General features: G+C 40.3%; 2 protein-coding genes across 5 annotated transcripts; both read left to right on the top strand.

The window, feature by feature from the left end:
• The first annotated feature begins 946 nt into the window (after positions 1-946).
• On the top strand, positions 947-7,593 carry LOC115786003 (major facilitator superfamily domain-containing protein 10). Of its 2 annotated transcripts, none has more exons than XM_030737991.1 (13): positions 947-1,147; positions 2,122-2,300; positions 2,753-2,849; positions 2,943-3,046; positions 3,188-3,346; positions 3,526-3,717; positions 5,251-5,353; positions 5,447-5,558; positions 5,634-5,742; positions 5,853-5,943; positions 6,506-6,553; positions 6,646-6,735; positions 6,835-7,593. In XM_030737991.1, exons 2-13 carry the CDS (start codon positions 2,148-2,150, stop codon positions 6,936-6,938), a joined length of 1,362 nt encoding a protein of 453 aa, XP_030593851.1. In that variant the 5' UTR covers positions 947-1,147; positions 2,122-2,147; the 3' UTR covers positions 6,939-7,593. The 2 variants fall into 2 exon arrangements, with proteins under 2 accessions (XP_030593851.1, XP_030593849.1); XM_030737989.1 differs by having other exon boundaries at positions 2,119-2,300; positions 6,835-7,591.
• A 715-nt stretch (positions 7,594-8,308) lies between these two features.
• On the top strand, positions 8,309-19,546 carry LOC115785537 (selenocysteine insertion sequence-binding protein 2). 3 transcript variants are annotated; one of them, XM_030737250.1, is made up of 18 exons: positions 8,309-8,638; positions 9,049-9,191; positions 9,273-9,417; positions 10,567-10,636; positions 11,869-12,083; positions 12,195-12,279; positions 12,378-12,472; positions 14,256-14,399; positions 14,494-14,580; positions 14,667-14,768; positions 14,863-14,995; positions 15,096-15,262; positions 15,358-15,487; positions 15,591-15,759; positions 15,864-16,084; positions 17,789-17,943; positions 18,053-18,218; positions 18,352-19,546. In XM_030737250.1, the coding sequence occupies exons 1-18, from the start codon at positions 8,630-8,632 to the stop codon at positions 18,474-18,476; spliced, it is 2,361 nt and encodes a 786-aa protein (XP_030593110.1). In that variant the 5' UTR covers positions 8,309-8,629; the 3' UTR covers positions 18,477-19,546. The 3 variants fall into 3 exon arrangements, with proteins under 3 accessions (XP_030593110.1, XP_030593112.1, XP_030593113.1); XM_030737252.1 differs by having other exon boundaries at positions 8,310-8,638; positions 9,070-9,191; XM_030737253.1 differs by lacking the exon at positions 9,049-9,191 and having other exon boundaries at positions 8,310-8,638.
• Positions 19,547-20,727: the final 1,181 nt, after the last annotated feature.

Below are 20,727 nucleotides of genomic sequence, written 5' to 3'. Positions count from 1 at the left end.
AATGTGCATTTTTTTAAGTTCATCTTTGGAAAGTACAGTGAGTGGGAACCACTTAGAGGCAAATTTTCAAAACCTAAAAGTATTGTTTTTACACCTATAAAGAACTTTCAGTACATTCATATTTATCAATCTATATATATATATATATACACAGTACTATGCCCATGTAGTGTTTCATTGTGTTTTTCTATTCAGTTGTGCTTTTACTGCATTGACGGTGTTTTTGAGATCACTGTGATGCTGAAAAATGAAGCTGTAGCCAATCAGATGCTTTCTACTTTTCATCAATGCTGACAAGAACCCCAACACCACCAGCTGAAATGCAGCCCCAACCCATGATGGATCCTCCACCGTGTTTTCCAGAGGGCTGTAGACACTGTTGAGCTTCTCGCCTGACCTCCTCCATACATAATGACAATGATTTGAATCAAAAATAGTAAATTTGGATTCATCACTCCATCAGACCTTTTTGCTGCTGATTCTCCTCCTTAAGAATAGCTCCTTGACAGACGCTCTTCCACTGAGACTGTTTCTGATGAGGCTTCAGTTTCTTAAGGACGTGACTCGCTGGAGATACATATTTTTTGGCCTGTCACTTCTCTTGCTCTCCACTTGTCCAGTTTCCTCGTAATTTTTAAGGACATCCTGCACAGCTTCTGCCTTCGGTAATGTCTGCCCATGGTTGCATTCATATGACAACCACATCCCTTGGCCATCCCACTGGCAGTTTTATATTCCTATCGTGAAAGTCAGCTACATTAATAATTTGATATAGCTGATACTTTTACAGCCGTAATGTTTTCATAGATTCAGTAAGTGCTGCCTTTTTCACAATGAATCTAAAGATTTGTTCTACAAAACCTGTGCGAGGGTGAAAGGCGAATATACGAGCTTACGAGGATCACGTGAAGGCAGCATTTTCTTGTGTGTCCGTTGGTTACGACACACTTTTGTCATCCAAATGTAAGAGGACACCGCTTCCTGGTGTGGACCCTGATGGACCGGCTGATGAGCCACAGAAGGTCGAGGTGATCGAGTCCTCACTGTGATCAGCTCCTCGACTCTCCGCGTCACCGGGGTCTGAGATTCGTTTTTACTTACTTCTTTCTATGATCAAAAACTAGAGGGAAACAGCTGAGAAGTACAGGTCAGTGCCACCGGATCCCAAGTATTTACCTGTAGGAAAACGAGTCCTCGCTGTGTGTTTTGTGCTTTTAGATGAAGATGTTTGGAAACACATCCTTAAAATGTTTGTTTAGTGTTGCGTTTGCAAAAATGAGGCGTTCACGCAGACTGGGATGGTTTGCACTGAGCAGAAAGCCCACTTGTTTCCTCCTTCCTTCAACAGCACCTTGCTGTTTCCTGATTACTGACTGTAAGGCTGTCATTAATTACACATTTACCGACACACACTGGTGTAAATGTTATGTTTGTTTTTGTTTTTTTTTCACGTTTCCTGCGCAGGAAAGGATTTTTCCATATCAATAACTTCCACATTTTTTTTTACAATCTTAACTTGAAAGTAAATTTACTATAAAGTTCTGTACTGTCTTCAGGGTCTTCTTTGAGTATTTACATGTGTTATTATAGTTTATACTACTCTAGTACTCAGTAGTTATAGTTATTAATTAGCTTTAGGATTAAAGAAGTCAAGCAAAGTGCAGCAGATGAATACCAGTTTGGATGCTTTTACTCAATCAAGACAATCAAGATTGTTTTTGTCATCCTGCTGCTGGACCTGTTTTTAAATAATCTCACAACCGCCTCAGATTTATTATTTAACTAACTTTTACTTTAGAAAGTAAAATCGATGTAAAAACATACGTGTATACACACTATACCCACAAATAACTACATAAGTTCCAATAATTCAGTTTATCTTCAAGGAAAAAACTGCATAAATGATGAGTTAAAATGTTGCTGTGTGGTTTGTACAGAGCAGGAAATTCAACATTCAGTAATTCTTGAACTGCAAAGGGAAAAGGGCCCCATAACTGTGGTACTTTTCCAAGGCTGTACTTGTTTGTGTTGTTTGAGGAAAGTCATGAGGGACAATTTTAGTACGCTGCATTAAAAGTGGTGACCTTGTAACATGTGGTCTGTCACATCTTTGAACAGCAGGAAAAGAGACGCCATCAGGTGGAGGAATGTCAGCTGTAAACAAATCCATGGAAGATGGAGTCACCTTCTCCACAAAGGTCATCAAGATTGTGTTTGTCATCCTGCTGCTGGACCTGCTGGGATTTACTCTGATTCTACCTCTGCTGCCTTCCATTTTGGATCATTATGCAGAAACCGGGGTTGGTGTTTTTTTTAAAAATGTGTCATCATCACAACAGATACGGAGATGGTGAGGGTGTAATTTTATGTAGAAAAGCCAGGAGCATCAGATCCTGGAACCTGGAAGATGATTCAAGCAGCCTTATTTCCAGCTAGTTATGACCAGAAAGCTTTTCAAAATAAGGGTAACAAAGAGTGTTTACAAGTTTGTTTGTTTTTTGTCTGCAGTGACAAAAATGTTAGAAAGCTGATTTTGAATGGAGTCTTTTTTGGCAGGCAGTTTGCACAGTGCGACGCTCCCTCGAACAAAGATGGTTTTGTGTGAAGAAGCTCCTCCATAAAAATCTGTAGCAAACTCACGAGTGATTTGATTAGATTAGCCAGTGGGTCAATGTGCCTGCTGACTCATGCTGAAATGACGTCTTTGCTGGTATTTATGACATCACTGCGATTTTTGTTTTTGTGTGGACAGGATGGCGCGTATCAGTCTCTTCAGTCGGTTGTGGACTGGTTCAGGGAGGTTGTTGGGATTCCTATGGAAAAGAAATACAACAGCGTCCTGTTTGGAGGTCCAAACAGCAGATTTATGAAACATTAATGTCAAATTTATATCTTCAGTGTTGGAAGTTCAATGGTTTAAATGCTCCTCATTTTCCCTGCAGGTCTGATTGGCTCGCTGTTTTCTCTGCTGCAGTTCCTGACATCACCTGTAACCGGGGCTCTGTCAGACTGCCACGGCAGGCGACCAATGCTCATGCTCACTACAGTGAGTAAAACACCGCTTTTTCACAACTTGTTTACATTTTGCTTATCGTTGAAGTCATTCACAATTCATACTGCATGAAACCATACAGCCCTTTCAGCAGCGCTGACATATTCACGTCTAATTGGGTGCCTTGTGTTCCAGTTAGGGCTGATGTCCTCCTATGCAGTCTGGGCTGTTTCCCAGAGCTTCAGCATGTTCCTTTTGTTTCGGGTAATTGGGGGCATTTGTAAGGGCAACGTCAGCCTCTGCACTGCCATCATAGCCGACCTGCCTTGCCCGAAAGCGCGGAACCGAGGAATGGTAGGCAGAAATGTATTCATTACAGGAAATGTATTGTTGAAGAGAAATAACTTCAAACTACCCTACATGTTACATTTACACATAAGTTTTTGCCATCAAAACACTTAGAAAAAAAGGATTTCCTATTTCAACTAAATATTTTAAATGTGAAAAAAAAGCATTTGCTCTGTTGTTATCAGGCCATGATCGGCATTGCCTTCTCCCTGGGCTTCACCGTGGGGCCTCTGATGGGCGCCTACTTTGCTATCAGCTCCAGAGCAACAGGAAATGTCTTCTACCTCACTCCAGCTCTGCTCGCCTTGGCCTTCAGCACTGCCGATCTGCTCTTTATTTGGCTGATGCTGCCTGAAACATTAACAAAGGACGTCAAGGTCAGTTAATGAAAACACTCCTGCTAATGCAAACTAAACTGAGTGCAGGTTTATGCAGTCAACATATTTTCTGCAGTTCCCAAAACTGGAAGAAAAAGTATTTTTTGCTTAAAGTGGACCTATTACGCTAGAGTAGTTTTACAAAATATAAATATATTTAGTATAGCAAAAAGTACATTTTTCAAATATCACACACCAATGAAAAGAAAATAGGACCAGTAGCAGTACCTCTCACAGTGACTACAGGAAGTTGCTGCAGTTGCCTAAAAAATGGTTAAGCAAACACCCCATGTGAAACCACAGTAGAGCCACAGTAGAGCCAGGCTCTTCCCCTCTGATTTCAATTTTTTATGCTAAGCTGAGATAAGAGGCTGCTGGGTGCTGGAGCACCTTTTACCCCCTTTTGAACTGCCTTCATTCTTTGTGGCATAGATTCAACAAGGTGCTGGAAACATTTCTCAGTGATTTTGGTCCATATTGGCAGGATTTACAGCACCGCACGGTTGCTGTAAAATTTTTTTGGCCGCACGTCCACGATGAGACTCTCGTGGTCCACCATGTCACAAATGGGCTTTAATGGATTGAGATCTGGTGACTGTGGAGGCCGTTTGACTACAGCGAACTCGTTTTTTGCGGCATGACACGTTCTCCTGCTGGAAGCAGTCATCAGAAGGTGTTCACACTGTGGTCATAAAGGGATGGACGTGGTCAGCAACAATACCCCCCCCCCCCCCCCCCACACACACACCATTACACTACCAGCCTGAATTGCTGATACAAGAACTTCAGCAGGTCATCTCAGCCACGTCTACATATTTGCAGTTGAACATCTATATCTAACAAAGTGGCCAGTGAGTGTATGTAGTTCAACATGACATCATCAGACTGTAAATACATTTGTGACTCTTTTTGTTGTTTGTGACTTTGTTTTTCCTTTCACACCTGACTCGGTCATCTCTGAGCTGGAGGATCACACGAGTTACTGTCCTTTTATTAGTGGGTTTACAAACTTGTGTCAAAATCACCCACATTTGGGTCAGCTTTGTATGTCTTTGCTGTATGCTGCTGAACAGATGTTGTACTGATGTTCAGCACTGAGAACGTTGCCATCCTCTTTATGACTGCTTTAAAAGACTTAAATTAAAAGTTGTATTATTTTTTAGGTCATGTAACCTTTTGTGGAAAAACCTGATTAGATACACTTTAACTTAATAAAGCAAGTATTGTTATTTCACTTAAAGCATGTCTGGAAAGGTCTACGCTGGCTGAGCAACTGCGTGCACTGCCTTATTAATAAGGCATGATTTATATGCATGTCTCTCTAGCTTGAGTAACACAGTTGATACCTGCCAGAGGAATGTTTCAAGGAAACAGTGCTCACTATTTTCAGACTGAACATGTCTCAGTTTTCACCTAATGCACCCCTACAAGTTCACATTAATCTTATTGTTTCTGAAGAAAAGACATTGTTTTGTTCAAATCACCGTTCACAGAGTGACAGATTTGCAGATCATTTTCCCTGTTCCGTTTTAGGCTTCGTCTTCAGGCTGTGGGGACTGCAGGGACCTGCTGCACCCGTTGTCCTTGTTCTATTTTGCACCTGTTACCAAGAAAAAAGACGGACTTTCAAGAAACAGTGAGTACTGCATTTACTGTATTCTTCTGTGATTGTCCCATTTATAAAAAGTGAATTGGTGCACTGATGCAAAGCGGGGCTTTGTTTTTGCAGGAACGAAGAGCCTTCAAGTGTTGGGGCTGGTTTATTTCTGCTACCTCTTCCTGTTCTCTGGTCTGGAGTTCACCTTAAGTTTTCTTACGCATCAGCGCTTCCAGTTTACAAGGTATGAACCCAAACATAAGGCTGTGAGAACAGAAATTCAAACAGACACCTTATGTGTTTTTTTTCTCTCTAACAGCATGCAGCAAGGAAAGATGTTCTTCTTTATTGGTGTCATCATGGCTTTAATCCAGGGGGGTTATGCTCGGAGGATAAAACCTGGGGACCACATCAGGGCTGTTCGTATGGTAAAAGCACCAACTGTTGACGACAAATACTGATCTAAGTTAGTGGTAATGTCACATGATAAACCACTGCACAAATGTCTGCCTTACTGAATCGCGTTTCTTGTTTTTAGGCAATGGTAACATTGATTCCAGCCTTCATACTCATTGGGCTATCGTGGAATATAACAATGCTGTACGCTGGGCTGTCTTTGTACTCCTTTGGTGAGTCATACTCACTGTATTCAAAAAAATGCTCTAACACAGTTTATTCTCTTATCTTTATTGCATCTGAGAATGTGTGAATACATATCAGGAAATTAAGCTGTGAAACAGGAGGACACTGCCAAACAGAACAAGCAGGCCAGGAATCACTGTTGTAATAAAATAGCATTAAAGTAACACATTAGAGCTGGATGCCGTACTCGATAAACTGTACCTGACTGAAAACTGTTTATCCACACAGAGGTCAGTACCAGAGATAGCTTTCAGGCCCCCTCTCCTGTGACCCTACTTTTAAAATTAGACTCAAACGTTCCTATTTGATAAAGTTTATAGTTAGGGCTGAATCAGTGGACCCTGAACTATCCCTTAGTTAAGCTGCTACAGGCTCTTTTTTCAAGTGTTCCCTTAATTTTCCTGAGAAGCCTAATATCACATTGCATTTGTTATATTATATGATAATCTTGCTGCACAGCAAGTTCTTTTTTTGAACAGTGAACTTAAAAATGTTGAAAAATCATGAAATATTTCTACATCTCATTTATTTATTATCCTGTTCTCACAGCGGCTGCCATAGTTGTTCCCTGCCTGTCGACCCTAGTTTCTGACCACGGTAAGCCTCATTATCAAACCTGATGAAAGACATTTTAGTAATGCTACGATGTGCACACTGTTGCTGATCACCCACTGTGGATATTCCTCCAGGCTCAGCCAGTCAGAAGGGCACTGTGATGGGGATCCTGCGTAGTTTGGGCGCCCTGGCCAGAGCACTGGGGCCAGTTGTGTCATCCTCAGGTGGGGAAACGCCACAATGCTGCTTTTTGTTGAGACAGTGCTATTTGAATTGTTTGTTATATATTCACATTTCTTTTGCTTTAACTGTTTTCTTTGCAGTGTACTGGATTGCCGGAGCACAGACATGTTTTCTTATCACATCGGCCTCCTTTGTCGTGCCCTTAGCTCTCCTGGGCGTAGCCAGGAGGCTAAAAGAGGAATGATCAGCTTAAAGGCTTTAAGAGACTTGTATGATGTTGTCTGCATTAATGCAATGATGTTTACATCTTCTGGGAGAGCAAGCACTAAGTTCACAATAATAGGATGTTTACTTTTCTGCAGTGTTGGCCAAAGATCAAAACATGGAACACAATAATGTGAAAAAAATGATACCAAAAACAGAGGGAGTTTATTGTTTATGAATGAACATATTGTTGTTTGTGTGCTTATGTAGACCTGTGTGTATTGTAGACTGGGTGGGTTAGGGTGAATTACATATAACATATATGCTCATGTACATAGATAAAATTTTATAATGCAGTATTTTATCAATCACAGAGTTTTTCTATTTTGGAAAGTATACTTTTACATTAGCTCACTTTAAAATCTTTGATGTTCTCTTTTTTTGCTACTAAGAATGAAACATCAGTCCATGGCAATGAATAATTATCTCACCTAGAAGTAATTAATAAAACTGTACAAAAATCAGTGTGAACTACACATTAAACACTATTGTCAAATACAGCTTTGATCAAGATATTTGTACTTTGGCATTTGAAGCTGACTCTACTTTATACTTTTACTGCACACATTTTACTTCACAACATGTCTCTGAAAGAGTTTTAAAGATTACTTAGCATATGTAACCTTTAAAACTACTGATTGCATGTTAGTGCATCACTGATTAAAAAAAAAAATATGTGAATGTTTTCTGTGGTCTCTCTTTTCCTCCTGCCTGGCAGCTTCACTTCCTTTGTCCCAAATATCCACTAACCCTTCTCTGCAAGCGCATAATTTGCAGGGGGATAGGGGGATTATGACCCCCCCCCAGCCCCAATAATCTGATCCAATCACTATAACCTCCCCAATAAAGTCAACATTAATGTTGGAAGAAATGTGAAAAATGTAAGCCAAAGAAAGTTAAATAAATACATAGTAAAAGCATTACAATGTATTTCTAATACGGTTAACCCAAAATCTCCTGAATCCTTTTAGTAAATGATTTAATAAATAAATAAATAAATAAGCAGAGAGTTTAACCCCCCTCAATATTGGACCCAAAGTTACGCCCTTGCTTCTCTGCACAAGCCTCCACATCTTCTCTCTCTAGGGTCATCATAGCTGCCCTCATTTCCTCCTTACTAATCCTCTGCACTCCTGATTCATTAAAGTTCCTCAATTTTCTTCATTCAACAGCTTCTCAAAGTACTCCTTCTATATTCTCAACATGCTGGTGTCGTTAGTACATTTCCACGTCTGTCCTTAAATATCCTGACCTGCTGCACATCCTTTCCAGTTGGATCTTTGTCCAGCCAATCAATGCAAGCCCTTTATCATAGACTGTATATAAAGATCTTTATAGTGGTTCTTACTAGCTTTAAGTAGTTCAATAATGTATTTATGGGTTGTGTTTAGTTGAAGTTTGTGAGTAGGGTTCGTAGCAGGATTTTGTTTTTACGCTGTTATGTCAGAAGATGTCGCTGTACGACTGCTGTCTGCGCATGTAAACACCAGCTGTTTCACTCAACTAGCTGCTCCGGCTACATGCTGTCAAACAGGTTGCCTAACCTTGTTAGCCATGCACACACTTTTGGGGTAGATTATTGTGTTTACGCTTGTAAGAAGGCGCTTGACAATTTGTATACGATTAAGTGAAGATGCGATGATGTGACTGCATGTAGAAAAAAACCTGGAGATGGACAAGGTAATTTATGAAAACTAACGCTACATTTGTTGTTTTTCTTAGCTAGCTAGGAAGCTAGCGAACGCTATTGCGTGCAGCTAAGCGCGAGGTAACTCTTAGCAAACTTTAGGTGGTACTTAAATGAGTATGATACTGCTAAGTTAACGTGGGGTTTGAGCACACTAATAAATAGTCAGTTCAGTTATTTTGTAAGACATTTTTCTACTGAGAGGTTACTGTTGTTCAAGCTTGAGCTAGTTGTACTTTGATAGTCCACAGTGGTCAAGTGGAGATGGATGCGTTTCATTTGAGTGCAATGTGAGTCCAAAACATGGACAGAGTGGTTGGCGATAAGCTAAATTTCTTGCTACCTTCAGCTAATAGTGGTATTGCTAAAGGTTAAACACAAACACGCTCTTTGGTGGCGGAAGAACAAACTCTCTACTTTCCAGGACTTTGACCATAAACATCAGAGGGGACCGAGGAAAAAGCCAGCAGAGCCCCAAACATCATCAGCATCAGCGCCAGCTCTGATTCTGCCAAATCCATATGCGTCAGATCACATTTCAAGAGGGTAGGAAGCTATAACGATAGGGGTGTTTAATCATTTGGTGGCCTAAACATTAAGCTGTGCATTTTGTAACCTTTTTTTAAGGAGCTGGTCAAGTCTGAGCCCAAAGACAGCGGAAAGAGGAGGAGATGCACCAAGGAGTCATGGCTACAGCAGCAGCCGCCCTGTTAGAGAGACCAATGATGATTCCCTACAGAGAGACAGGACCAACCGGGATCCACAAGCAAAGGTTGGTTTTATTTTGACTAACAGAAAGCTATGTGCACTATGTTGCCAAAAGTATTCACTCACTCATCCAAATCATTGAATTTAGGTGTTCCAATCACTTCCATGGCCACAGGTTTATTAAACCAAGCACTCTCAGGAGCTCAGTGAATTGCAGCATGGTACCGTGATAGGATGTCACTCGTGCAACAAGTCCAGTTGTGAAATTTGCTTGCTACTAAGTTGCTACTGCAACTCAGCTGTGAAGTGGTAGGCCATGTAAAATGACAGAGCGGGAGTTCATAGTGCACAGAGGTCACAACTTTCTGCAGTCAATCACTACAGCCCTCCAAACCTCACGTGGCCTTCAGATCAGCTCAAGAACAGTGCGTAAAGAGCTTCCTGGAATGGGTTTCCCAGCCTTACATCACCAAGCACAACGCAGAGTCGGATGCAGGGGTGTAAAGCACACCACTGAACTCTAGAGCAGTGGACACGTGCTCTCTGGAGTGACAAATCACACTTCTCCGTCTGGTAATCTGATGAATGAGTCTGGATTTGGTGGTTGCCAGGAGAACAGTACTTGTTCCAGTTTGGTGGAGGGGGGATTATGGTGTGGGGGTTGTTGTTCAGGAGTTGGGCTCAGCTGCTTAGTTCCATTGACACAAACTCTTAATGTGTCCAAGACATTTTGGACAATTTCATGCTTCCATCTTTGTGAAGCAGTTTAGGAATAGATTCCTGTTCCAACATGACTGCACACCAGCGCACAAAGCAGCTCCATAAAGACATGGATGGACAAGTTTGGTGTGGAAGAAGTTGACTGGCCTGCACAGTCCTGACCGCAGCCTGACAGAACACATTTGGGATGAATTAGAGCGGAGACTGTGAGCCAGGCCTTCTTGTCCAACAGCAGTGTCTGACCTCACAAATGTGCTTCGGGAAGAATGGTCAAAAATTCCTGTTAACACTACTTAAACCTTGTGGAAAGCCTTCCCAGAAGAATTGAAGCTGTTACAGCTACAAAGGGTGGATCAAATTAAACCTTGTGGATTAATAATGGGATCTTACTCAAGTTCATATGCGTGAAGGTAGATGAGCGAATACTTCTGGCAATATAGTGTGTAAACAAAGTTTCTTAATGAAATTTAAGTGTTTTTATTCATTTTCACAGACACCTCAAAACAAAAATGACACTCAAGGCAGAATCATGGGCAAGAACTCAGTGGATGTACAGAAAAAAGGTAGATGATGTGTATGGTATTAACTTGTTTGTTTATAAATAAACAATCCCCTGGTTCTTCTGCTAGTGGTTGTCTTTGCAAACTTAAAATACCAGTTAAAAAAAAATGTTAACATTGAACATTATTTTATAATTCAGGTCAGCAATTCTCAAATATCTCATGGGATTTGGTAGCAGGCATGCAAAATTACTACCATATACGGCAGCAGAAAGAGATATGAATGATCTGCTAACTTGTGGGCGCCTCTGTAACTCCCCCAGCTGAGTGTGAATGCTGTGTGAAGGCTTAGTCCTTCCTGTAACACCGTGGGTATGTTTCTTCACCAGCCTTTGCTGCATCCCTCCCCACCACTGCTTCTAGCACAAAAAGCACAAGTACATGTTCTTTTCCTCTAAAAACAAATGTTTTAGAAAAACTTAAGTCCAAGGGGACTCCAGACTTTTAATTTAGTTGCTGGATAGTGGGAATTATGAAGGTGGAAAACAATAAAGTCCAATTAACTGTGAGGATCTTAACATGGAAATGCTCATCACTTTCTCATGTTTAAACCACAAGTAATCACCAAGGCAGACGACCTAGTAGACAGTATTGCGAGACGTGCCTGTCATCTCAACTCTGAAGGCCGCTGGCATCCCAAGTCCACACAATATCAGTGACCTTTAGCCTAAAGTGCATCATCTGCTTGGAGAAGTTAGCTTATAGTAACATAGTGCCAATAAAGCTAAAGAGGCATGGAGAAATAAAGCGTTTCTTCAGAAAGAAGAGTGCTGATCTGAGGCTGCGAGTTTAATGGCTTTTAATGGATTGTTTAAAGGTCTAAATGTTACAAGTAGGCTATCAAACTGCTGTGGTCTGAAATACAACATTTTAAGATGACACAGCGACGGTGTGGACATGCTGACTTAGATAAAATAAACATGAAAGAAACTGAAACATGACAATAATACTTATACAGAAAAATCTCTTGTGACTGCTTTAAATTAGCCTACAACTTGCAAATTGTCTGATGTGCACAGTTGCATAGATCACTGATGAAATGTTGTGCTGGAATAGTAGCAATACGGGCTCACTGCAGTCATTCACGTGCCTCTAATTGATTGAAGATGGGCTGTTGTTACCAATTTGTGATGTAGAAGTTAATTTGGGAAGATATGAATTCAGTATCTTGGGCACAAAACATCTGAAACCCGCTGCTTTTGGTAAATACTTCTCATTTCATAATTCATTCACAGGTTTTAAAGGTACGAGGTCTGCCCCGACCTCTGCAGGGAAGCCAAAACAAGCACAGGCAAACTTGGTCCCATTTGAAGTGAAGATGGTGGATTTTCCAGAACTGGCTGGTGTTTCAACTGGGAAAGGAGCTCCTCCTGCTGCTCAGAAAGAGTGCTGGGGTCCCGGTCCTCCAGCCACAAGACCCCAAACTCCAAAATTGGCACCTTCCTGGAAGGTCAACTTATGGGAATATCAAATGTTATTATACGTGACAGTTAGTGCTTAATTCTTGCACATTACAGCTATTCTCATTAAGTTGGTGCTTCTGTAATTTTCTATTGCGTAGTCTGGCAACAGAGGATCCCCAACTCTACCTGATCCCCGGCAGTGTGCCACTGATGTCAAGCCAGAAAGTCCAGTTATCCAAGCAGGTGGGCTCAGATTTAATGTAGTCAGTTTTTCAATGGCTTTAAGGCAGTGTCAACAGTGTTTCACACATTGTTTATTCTTATTTGCTGTGTGTGAACAGGTCAACCGGTGGTGACGTCCTGGGCTAACATTGCCTCTCAGCCTCCGAAGAAACCTGTTCAAAATGACAAGACAATCAGCTGTAACAATATGGAGGTATGATGCATAAAATACCAGATTTCATAGGCAATCAACAGATCTTAATCCTTAAGTGAATTAATTATCTTCATTAGTTAACCCTCCTATGCATTTTCTGCCTCTTACACTGGTCAACAATGATTTTGCTACCTGGAGAAAAATACCTGATAAAAGGCATTTCAGGTACGCTGATTCCAAATCTGTAATCAGAATTTCTCTAGCATGTCAGGTTTTTGAGTTATGCACATGTCAATATTTAGCTAATGTGTTGCTGTACTGGCGCTTCTCACGCAAATGTAGTGTGTGCTAAGATTTTCTAATTGTGAAATTGAACAGAATTTAGCAAGAATTTGGGTGATTTTGGGGGTGCTGAATCCAAATATGGTCATTAAAATTCAGTCAACTGAAGTTTAACTGCCAATATTGAGGATCAAAGTGCCAGAAATTTGCAATTTCTTATAGTGACGCTTTGATCTGTCAATAGATAAAATAAAGTGTTAGTGCTACATCAAGTGACGAATAGAGTTTCTGGGGCCGTCCAAAGTGACGCCAGCTTAAAGCTGGGATCTTTGATGGACCCCAAGTCCGTGAGTTTATTAGAGACAAAGACTCTACGTAACTCAAGATCCTGACATGCTAGAGAAATTCTGTTTGCATATTTGGAATCAGCATACCCAAATTAGTAAAAATCAGTTGTTTTTCCTCAGCTAGCAGACAAAATGTTTTTTGTTGTTGTTGTTGTTGACCAGTGTTACCTGGGCCCATACAACAACTCCCAAAACTGTGATTTTAAAAATGTGATTGGCTTAATGTACATCTGTGCTTGGCAAGTGAAAGGTTGCTGTTTCGTAAAGCCCCTCTAAATCTGCCAAATCAAAACATGCAGTGCTATTTGTTTATTGTAGGTATTTGTTTTTGTTTTTTTGTTTGTGTTTTGTTTTTATCTTTTTGTTTGTTTGTTTTTTATTTTTAATTTTGGTCTTTGGGGCGCCTGGGTGGCTTAGTGGTGAAGCCGGCGACCACATACATATGCCGAGGGTTCGCGTCCCGGCCCGTCGCCAATTTGCCCGTGTGTCCTCCCCTGTATCCTTCCCCCATTTCCCGTCTCTCTCTCTCCACTGTCGATAAAAGCCACTGTGGCCAAAACATGCAAAAAAAAAGTGGGCTATGGATAATCGCTTTTTTGGCACCTGCTCAGCAGTGCTCTTGTCTATAAGTGTAGCTGAAATGACAGCATGTGGGTGGTGACTCTGTCAGTGTCGTGGGTATAAAATGAGACACAGCACGCCTCCTGACGTCTCTCTGTTTAAGGTAATTATAGTTTTTTTTATAATGGCATATCAGCTGACCGCCTGACATCCCGCACACTCAAAGCAGTGATACTCTGTCATAGAAACTTTGACTGTTGATTATGATCAAATCTCTGGATCTTAAAAAAATGACATTCATGCCAGCCAGAAATCTCCTAACGTTATCTGCACAGACTGTAGTTTACAGAACTTAAACTGTGTTTAAGCATTGGAAACCAAACCAAAATAAACAGGGTAACGGAGTAATGAAGCTGAGCAGACATTCACTGTGAACATCAAACGGTACAGATGCAGCCTGTCAGACATTTTTTTGTATTTGATAATTATCAACACAAATATTAAATGTCATCATGTTTAAAACATTTATATAATCATCATTTATTAAATTATTTAGTCAGCATTAAAAAGCTTCACACTCTCAGATCTGTAGAGATGGCCTTTGTATTATTCTCGAGTGTTTAACCCTTTATGTCCCATTTTTGTCTTATCAGATGGAGAACGTGGCTGCACAGCAGGAAGAAGTAGCCTCAGGGAAGAAAAAACGAAAGAAAAAGAAGAAGGCTAAAAGCAGCGGCGGGGATGCGGGAGTGGACTTGTCAGAGCCAGCAATTTATCAAGAGCCCCCAAAATTTGAGGTGAAGAAAATCTGTGTGAATTTCCATTCAATTCAGGATATTACAAGCAGCACTGGAAGAAAGATTATTTTTCTTGTGTGGTTTTTCTCTGAAGGACGAAGAGGAGTTCCCGGGCTTGACTCTTGCTTTCACGAGGACTGAAAGGTTAACAATCAGCAGCAATACAAAACTATGCAACGAGGTACTTATCATGCAGTCAAAGTTAATATAGTGTAAAAATTAAATTTGAAGGGTTTTTTTTTGTGACAGCCATTTTACATTTTTAAGGAAAACCAAAGAGAAGGAAGTCAGCGTCAGTCTGCAGACCAAAACTGGGAAAAGTCACCTGCAGCAAAAACGCAGCCCACAGAAACGGAAAAAAAAGGGCAGGTTTGTGTTTTGTGCACATTAAAATGAACCTTTAAAACTGTAAACTGGTTTCTCTTTAATATGCAGCTCTGTTCTTGTTCCACTTGATTTCTAGAAAAATGAGAAAGTCTCTGGGAAAAAGAGCAAGGTTCCCATGCAGCTGGACATTGGAAACATGTTGGCCACCCTGGAAAAGAAGCAGCAGTCTCAGAAAGCCAAGCAGGACGCTAAGCCAGTCATTCTCACAGGTCGGTCAGCATCTTGGAGTAACGGCTTCTCAGCTTGATAGAAATCAGCTTGAACTATATCCTACATCTGCATCTACAACAAGTATTCCTCTATTTGTAGTTGGTGGAGGACTGCCTGTTGTTCAGAAGCAAACATCTGCCCAGAAGAAGCCTCCGTGGCAGCAGGATAAAATTGCACACAATCCCCTGGACTCCACCAGCCCTTTGGTAAAGAAAGGCAAGCAGAGAGAGGTGCCCAAAACCAAGAAACCAACTCCCCTCAAAAAGGTAAAGTTAATTTACTTACTGTGGAACAAAGACAAATAATTTCTTCAGTGCAGCCCTGTCTATAGGCTTGAATTATTTTTTTTTGGGTTCCTCAGGTCATTTTGAAAGAGAGAGAGGAGAGGAAACAGAGGCGTTTGCTGGAGGAGAGAGGACTGCTGCCTGAAAACGAGTCTAAACTTGTTAATAACTGTACCGAAAAAGAGCACTGTGACATAAACACCACAGGTCTGAGCATGCAGTGAAATAATAGCTGCTAATATATTTGTCCTGAGCTGTTGAAAGCAAATATTGCAGCTAATATTTTATTTTTGTGCTTCTCAAACGACAGATGAGGTTGGCGCTCCTGCAGAGGGACTTGACGAGTTAAATAACACAAGCCAGATTGTGGGAGAGGGTGATGAAGAGACTGACACAAACGAGTCCGTACAGCAACAAATCTCCTCACCTCAGCTACACCCGACCAATGCACCTAAAGTCCACAGCAGAAAGTTCAGAGAGTAAGACAGCAAAAGCTGCATGCTTCACTGCATGACCGGTCCCAAGTTGATGTTTGTGCCCTTTCTACATCGCTATTCTTATCTCATTTTAATTTGCATGTCAGTTATTGCAGCCAGATACTGAGCAAAGATGTGGATGAGTGTGTGACATCGCTGCTAAAGGAGCTGGTTCGGTTCCAGGACCGCCTGTACCAGAAGGACCCCATGAAGGCCCGCATGAAGAGACGGATCGTGATGGGCCTTCGGGAGGTCCTCAAGCACCTCAAACTCAGGAAAATCAAGTGTGTCATTATTTCACCTAACTGTGAACGCATCCAATCTAAAGGTAAGAGACCTGACGGCTGGCTTTAAGTTCAAGGCTGGGCTAATCAGTTCATGCAGTCATGAACAGGTATTGCATGTATGCACAGCAATATATACTTAATTGATTACAAGCTATTAAAAAAATGACCACTACAATTTTAGATCTTTTTATCTTCCCGCCCGATATAAAGCGGGAGGATATTGTCGTCCATCTGTTCGGGCGTCTGTCCGGGATGTAGACTGTAAACCACAAGCAGCTGAGCCATGAAATTTGGTGTATGTGTTCTTCAAAGATGTGCATCACAGTATTCATATTCCTGGATGTTTAGTACCCTTTGTATGCTTTGGCTGTATTTATCTGAAGTGGAGAGTAAACATGGAGGATTTCAGGCTGCTAATGTAAGAGCCATTTTCTTTCTTTGTTTGCATTGTATGCATTGGAACACTATTGGGCAGTTACCTCCATGAGTTACTGCATTTATGCAGGAAGGGGTGCATTCATTCAGGCGCGTTAATGGAGAAACACAACAGTTATTGACCGTGGTACGTGCCAGGTATGTCAGCATTGACTGTGTGAAGTTAGGCTGCATAACTAATGCTCAATCAGAAGGACAAGAACTGCATATTGTCTGTAATAATAAAGAAGAGGCGGAGGCTAAGTTTGGACTCGTTGAGTACAGCACGTGTCAGAAACCGCTTAGGTAACGCTGAGGACCGGCCTAATGCTATGATAATATATACTAATTGGCTTAGCCTAAGCATGTCATCATATTGCGCTTTGTGATTGGCTATACCTACTTGACAGTTATTGACCGAAATGGAGAAAGTGGGGATTCCCCATATCTAGCAGCTGACCTCGGTCACTGAACAGCTGGCAGTAGCTAGATAGTGAAAAACTGGGGAATCCCAAATTTCCCAGTAAAGAGTCAGTCTGTTTATAGTAACATCAGTTCTAGGCTGCAGCCATATTGATTAGCCTGTGATGCCAACTTCTGATTGGCTGAGCATTGGCTTAACATGTTGGTCAGGGATGACTCATGACCATAAATAGTCCAGACTATGATTCATCATTGAGCAATATTAAAGCCATACCTACTGCTCAGCAATATTACTCATATGTGAACAACATGGTTGCATTATGTTTTGCCTTTGTGGAGTTTGGTTATCTGGTGATTCTAAATTGGCTGTAGGTGTGAATGTGTGTTAATGGTTGTCTGTCTCTCTGTGTTAGCCGTATGACAGGCTGGTGACCTGTACAGGGTGTACCCTGCATTTAGCCCTATGACAGCTGGGATGGGCTCCAGCCCCCCCCCCTCCCCGCAACCCGGAAAAGAATAGTGGAAGAAGATGGATGCCTTATGATCATAGTGATGTTATACATAATGCATTGATATCAGCAGATTATGTAGTATGGGTGCATTTTGTACTAATATTCCTGTATACACGAGTATAATATGATGTGAATATGTTGTAAATATGCATTATATTTGGCTTATTGTTATAGATGATATAAATAGAAAGACACTATGTAGTATACACCCTTGAACAAGAGTGCAGTATGTACTTCATCTAATTTGCTTACTATGGAAATTTTTGCGTCTGTTCTAGGATGCGGTTAAGCTAAATGGAAATATAAGACTTGTGTTATAATCACAAATTTGACCCTGTGAGCTGTGATGTAACGCTTAAAACGGTGTGTTGAGGGGAAAAATGTCACCTTTCACAGGTGGCCTGGACGAGGCTCTCCACACAATCATCGATACATGTCGTGAACAGGGACTGCCGTTCGTATTTGCGCTCTCCAGGAAAGCTTTGGGACGCTGCGTCAACAAGGCTGTGCCTGTCAGCCTGGTCGGCATCTTCAACTATGATGGTGCACAGGTCAGGGGTTATGTTATGGAAATGTACACACAAATGGTACGCGAGACAGTTATTGTATTTAAGATGACATCAATAGGTAATTTCATCAATAAGACTTTCTTCCCTACAGGATTACTATCATAAGATGATTGAGTTGTCCTCTGAGGCCAGGAGAGCTTACGAAGCGATGATATCAAGCCTGGATCAGAGCGACCAGGCAGAGACAGAGCTTGAAGCAAAGACTGAGGAACCTGCACCTGATTTGGTTATAACACAGCCAGAGGAACCAGAGTACAGTAAGTAACTAACACTGAACGGGGATGCTGTTGCTTTGTCGAGCATTCAATTCAGTTTACCCACTAAGGTAACTTTTTAGCAAATTTCATCTTTAAAAAAAGTCAAATTCATTGCATGTTCCCATTTTTTCAGTAAAAATCTGGAAGCAAATGTTGGAGGAGGAGTATAACTACACATTACTGAACTTTGAGGAGCAGCAGCACTCCATGCACCTGGACGATGAATGTAGTGAAAACATTGACGATGAAGAAAGTTAGCAGTTGTGAAGCTTTTTTTTTTTTTTTTTTGCCTGAAAAGTCGACCCAATCTTTCTCATCGTACTCGCAAGAAAAAAGAGCCGTGCAAGGCTACTGTGCTGGAAGTGGCTCTCAAGCCGGGGCCCGCAGCCTTCCAGGACTTTGTCAGAATCATGTTGCTATTATTTCTAATGAATTGTGATTTCTTAATTAAGGTAAATCACCAACTTCATGGGGCTGAACTTGAAGAGATCCCACAATATGAATTATCAGCAGCTTTTTGGTGCTGCGTTGAGGATGTTAAGGGGCTGTTGCAGTAAATGTGCATTACACAGTCCTTACAAATTCTATGTTACGATTTGACTCTGCATTTTGAAGCCATCATGTTGCATTTAGGTTTTTCTTACTAATTAGTTTCAGTTAAAAGTGTTCTGGCATTTGAAATGAAACGTGACATATTAGTGACATTCCCTGACTGTACTTAATCCCTGAGCTCTACAGGCTGCGGTAAGATTTGAAGGTTTTGAATAAAAAGTTGTGTGTCACCCTTTGTAAACATGTGGAAAAATAGTACATTTAAATTTTAAAGTTCAGGAATGTGTATAAAAAAATTTGATGGTGTAGGGAAAAAAAAAAAATCAACACAAAGCAATTTATACTAGAAGATGAACACAAGAAATACTGCGGTACCTGTGACTTGTATCGTGGAAGTATAGAGTGCACACAGCACAGTCGGATCTTTTATTAATATTTACTGTATACTTACTTTGTGACTTTCACACTGCTTAGAATTGGTATGTTGCACGAGTTTCACACAATTTTCTTAGTTTGTGCAGAAATGTTTAGATATTCATATTTTTCCCCAAAAATGCAAAACTTTTCTACACATTCAGTTCAGTTTTTGGCAGGTTTACACAGCCTAATAACAACTCTCACAGTCAAAATGCAACGACTCTCACAGTTTAAAACACTCAGATCCATTAAACAAAGTTTTTTTTTTTTTAGGTAGAAATGAAGCTGAGATTTTAATTTCTGAATGTATTAGGTGGTTTTATATTTTAGTGAGAAATGCTTTTAAAAAAAAAAAAAAAGGAACTCCTAAATATATAAAGAAACATTAGCTGATAGATCTTGACTTGAGTCCACTTTCTGTTGCAATATTTAGGAAAAATAAAATAAGAATCTGAAGTGCTAGATGACAATCGCAGCAATAAATATTAAAGGAGACACGACTGCTGAGCTGTTTCTAGTTCATGGAAAGTGTGTGTGTGATGTCTTATGTGGTTTAAATAATTAAGTGTTTAGTGCAGACAAAGCTTCAAAGGAGGTCAGTTTTACACAATGCTGGTTTGGGTTCATGTGAGGTGGTGCCAATAAATCAGAATCACATTTCTGATTAATGTTTTGGAAAAATGCAAAAAGTAGATTCCACGGTAGACATGTTCATTATGCTGTTCCAGGGCTCATATGATTGAACATTTTATTGTAAGGAAACATTGTTGTGTCACACCTGTGTAAAATTTGTGTTATGTAAAATTGTCTATTCTCATTTAACTCCAACAGGAAGTAAATGAAACATTCATATTAAACAACGACAGGTGGTTAGCTTAGCGCAAACACTCAAAACAGGATTATTCATTCATTGGTGCATTTAGATGTGAAAAAGAGCTAATATGCATTTTTACATTTGTTATAATCAAATTATATAGATAATATTTAGTGAGCTGATGGGCTACATTCACACTGTCCAGATGCTGTTTTCTGGTATATATTTTTAATTCAGCTCTTTAAAAATCCTTAAACATAGATAAGATACATTCCCAAGAACAATGGAGTTGCATATCTTCGCTGCCTTAAAGTAATGGCCAGAGTAATATTTTTTAACAAATTTTATTTTTCTCTAAATCATCATATTTTCAATGTTTGGTTCAGTTTTTTGTCTTTTCTAAAAAACCTGGAAAAAAATTACTTGGGCCATTATTTTAAGAGAGTGGTGATATTATTTTTCTATGTATATATGTGAGCAGTTTTGAGTTGGTTATTTTTTTTAAAGGAAAATATAAATTTAATGTGTCATTTTTATAATGAAGACTTGAAAAGTGAATCATTAATGCCCAAGAGTAGAAGCTCAGGTATACTTCCCTGAGACACCCCTAATATTGCTGAGAAGATGAATTGTAACCTCTGCTCAAATGAATATAAAACCATTTTTGTATATTTATAATAGTAAAAGGGAGTAGATAAATTTTGCATAACTAAATTTATTGGTACT

This window comes from Archocentrus centrarchus, chromosome 9 (genome assembly GCF_007364275.1).
Source record: "Archocentrus centrarchus isolate MPI-CPG fArcCen1 chromosome 9, fArcCen1, whole genome shotgun sequence".
NCBI classification, from domain to species: Eukaryota; Metazoa; Chordata; class Actinopteri; order Cichliformes; family Cichlidae; genus Archocentrus; species Archocentrus centrarchus.
This window is presented reverse-complemented; position numbering and strand designations above follow the sequence as displayed.

Coding starts and splice junctions, on each gene's coding strand:
- LOC115786003 (XM_030737991.1), top strand. CDS start 2,148: ATGTCAGCTGTAAACAAATCCATGGAAGATGGAGTCACCTTCTCCACA. Junction 3,347..3,525: donor AAGCGCGGAACCGAGGAATG/GTAGGCAGAAAT, acceptor TGTTGTTATCAG/GCCATGATCGGCATTGCCTT. Junction 6,736..6,834: donor GCCAGTTGTGTCATCCTCAG/GTGGGGAAACGC, acceptor TTTTCTTTGCAG/TGTACTGGATTGCCGGAGCA.
- LOC115785537 (XM_030737250.1), top strand. Junction 9,192..9,272: donor TCAGATCACATTTCAAGAGG/GTAGGAAGCTAT, acceptor CCTTTTTTTAAG/GAGCTGGTCAAGTCTGAGCC. Junction 12,084..12,194: donor AATTGGCACCTTCCTGGAAG/GTCAACTTATGG, acceptor TCTATTGCGTAG/TCTGGCAACAGAGGATCCCC.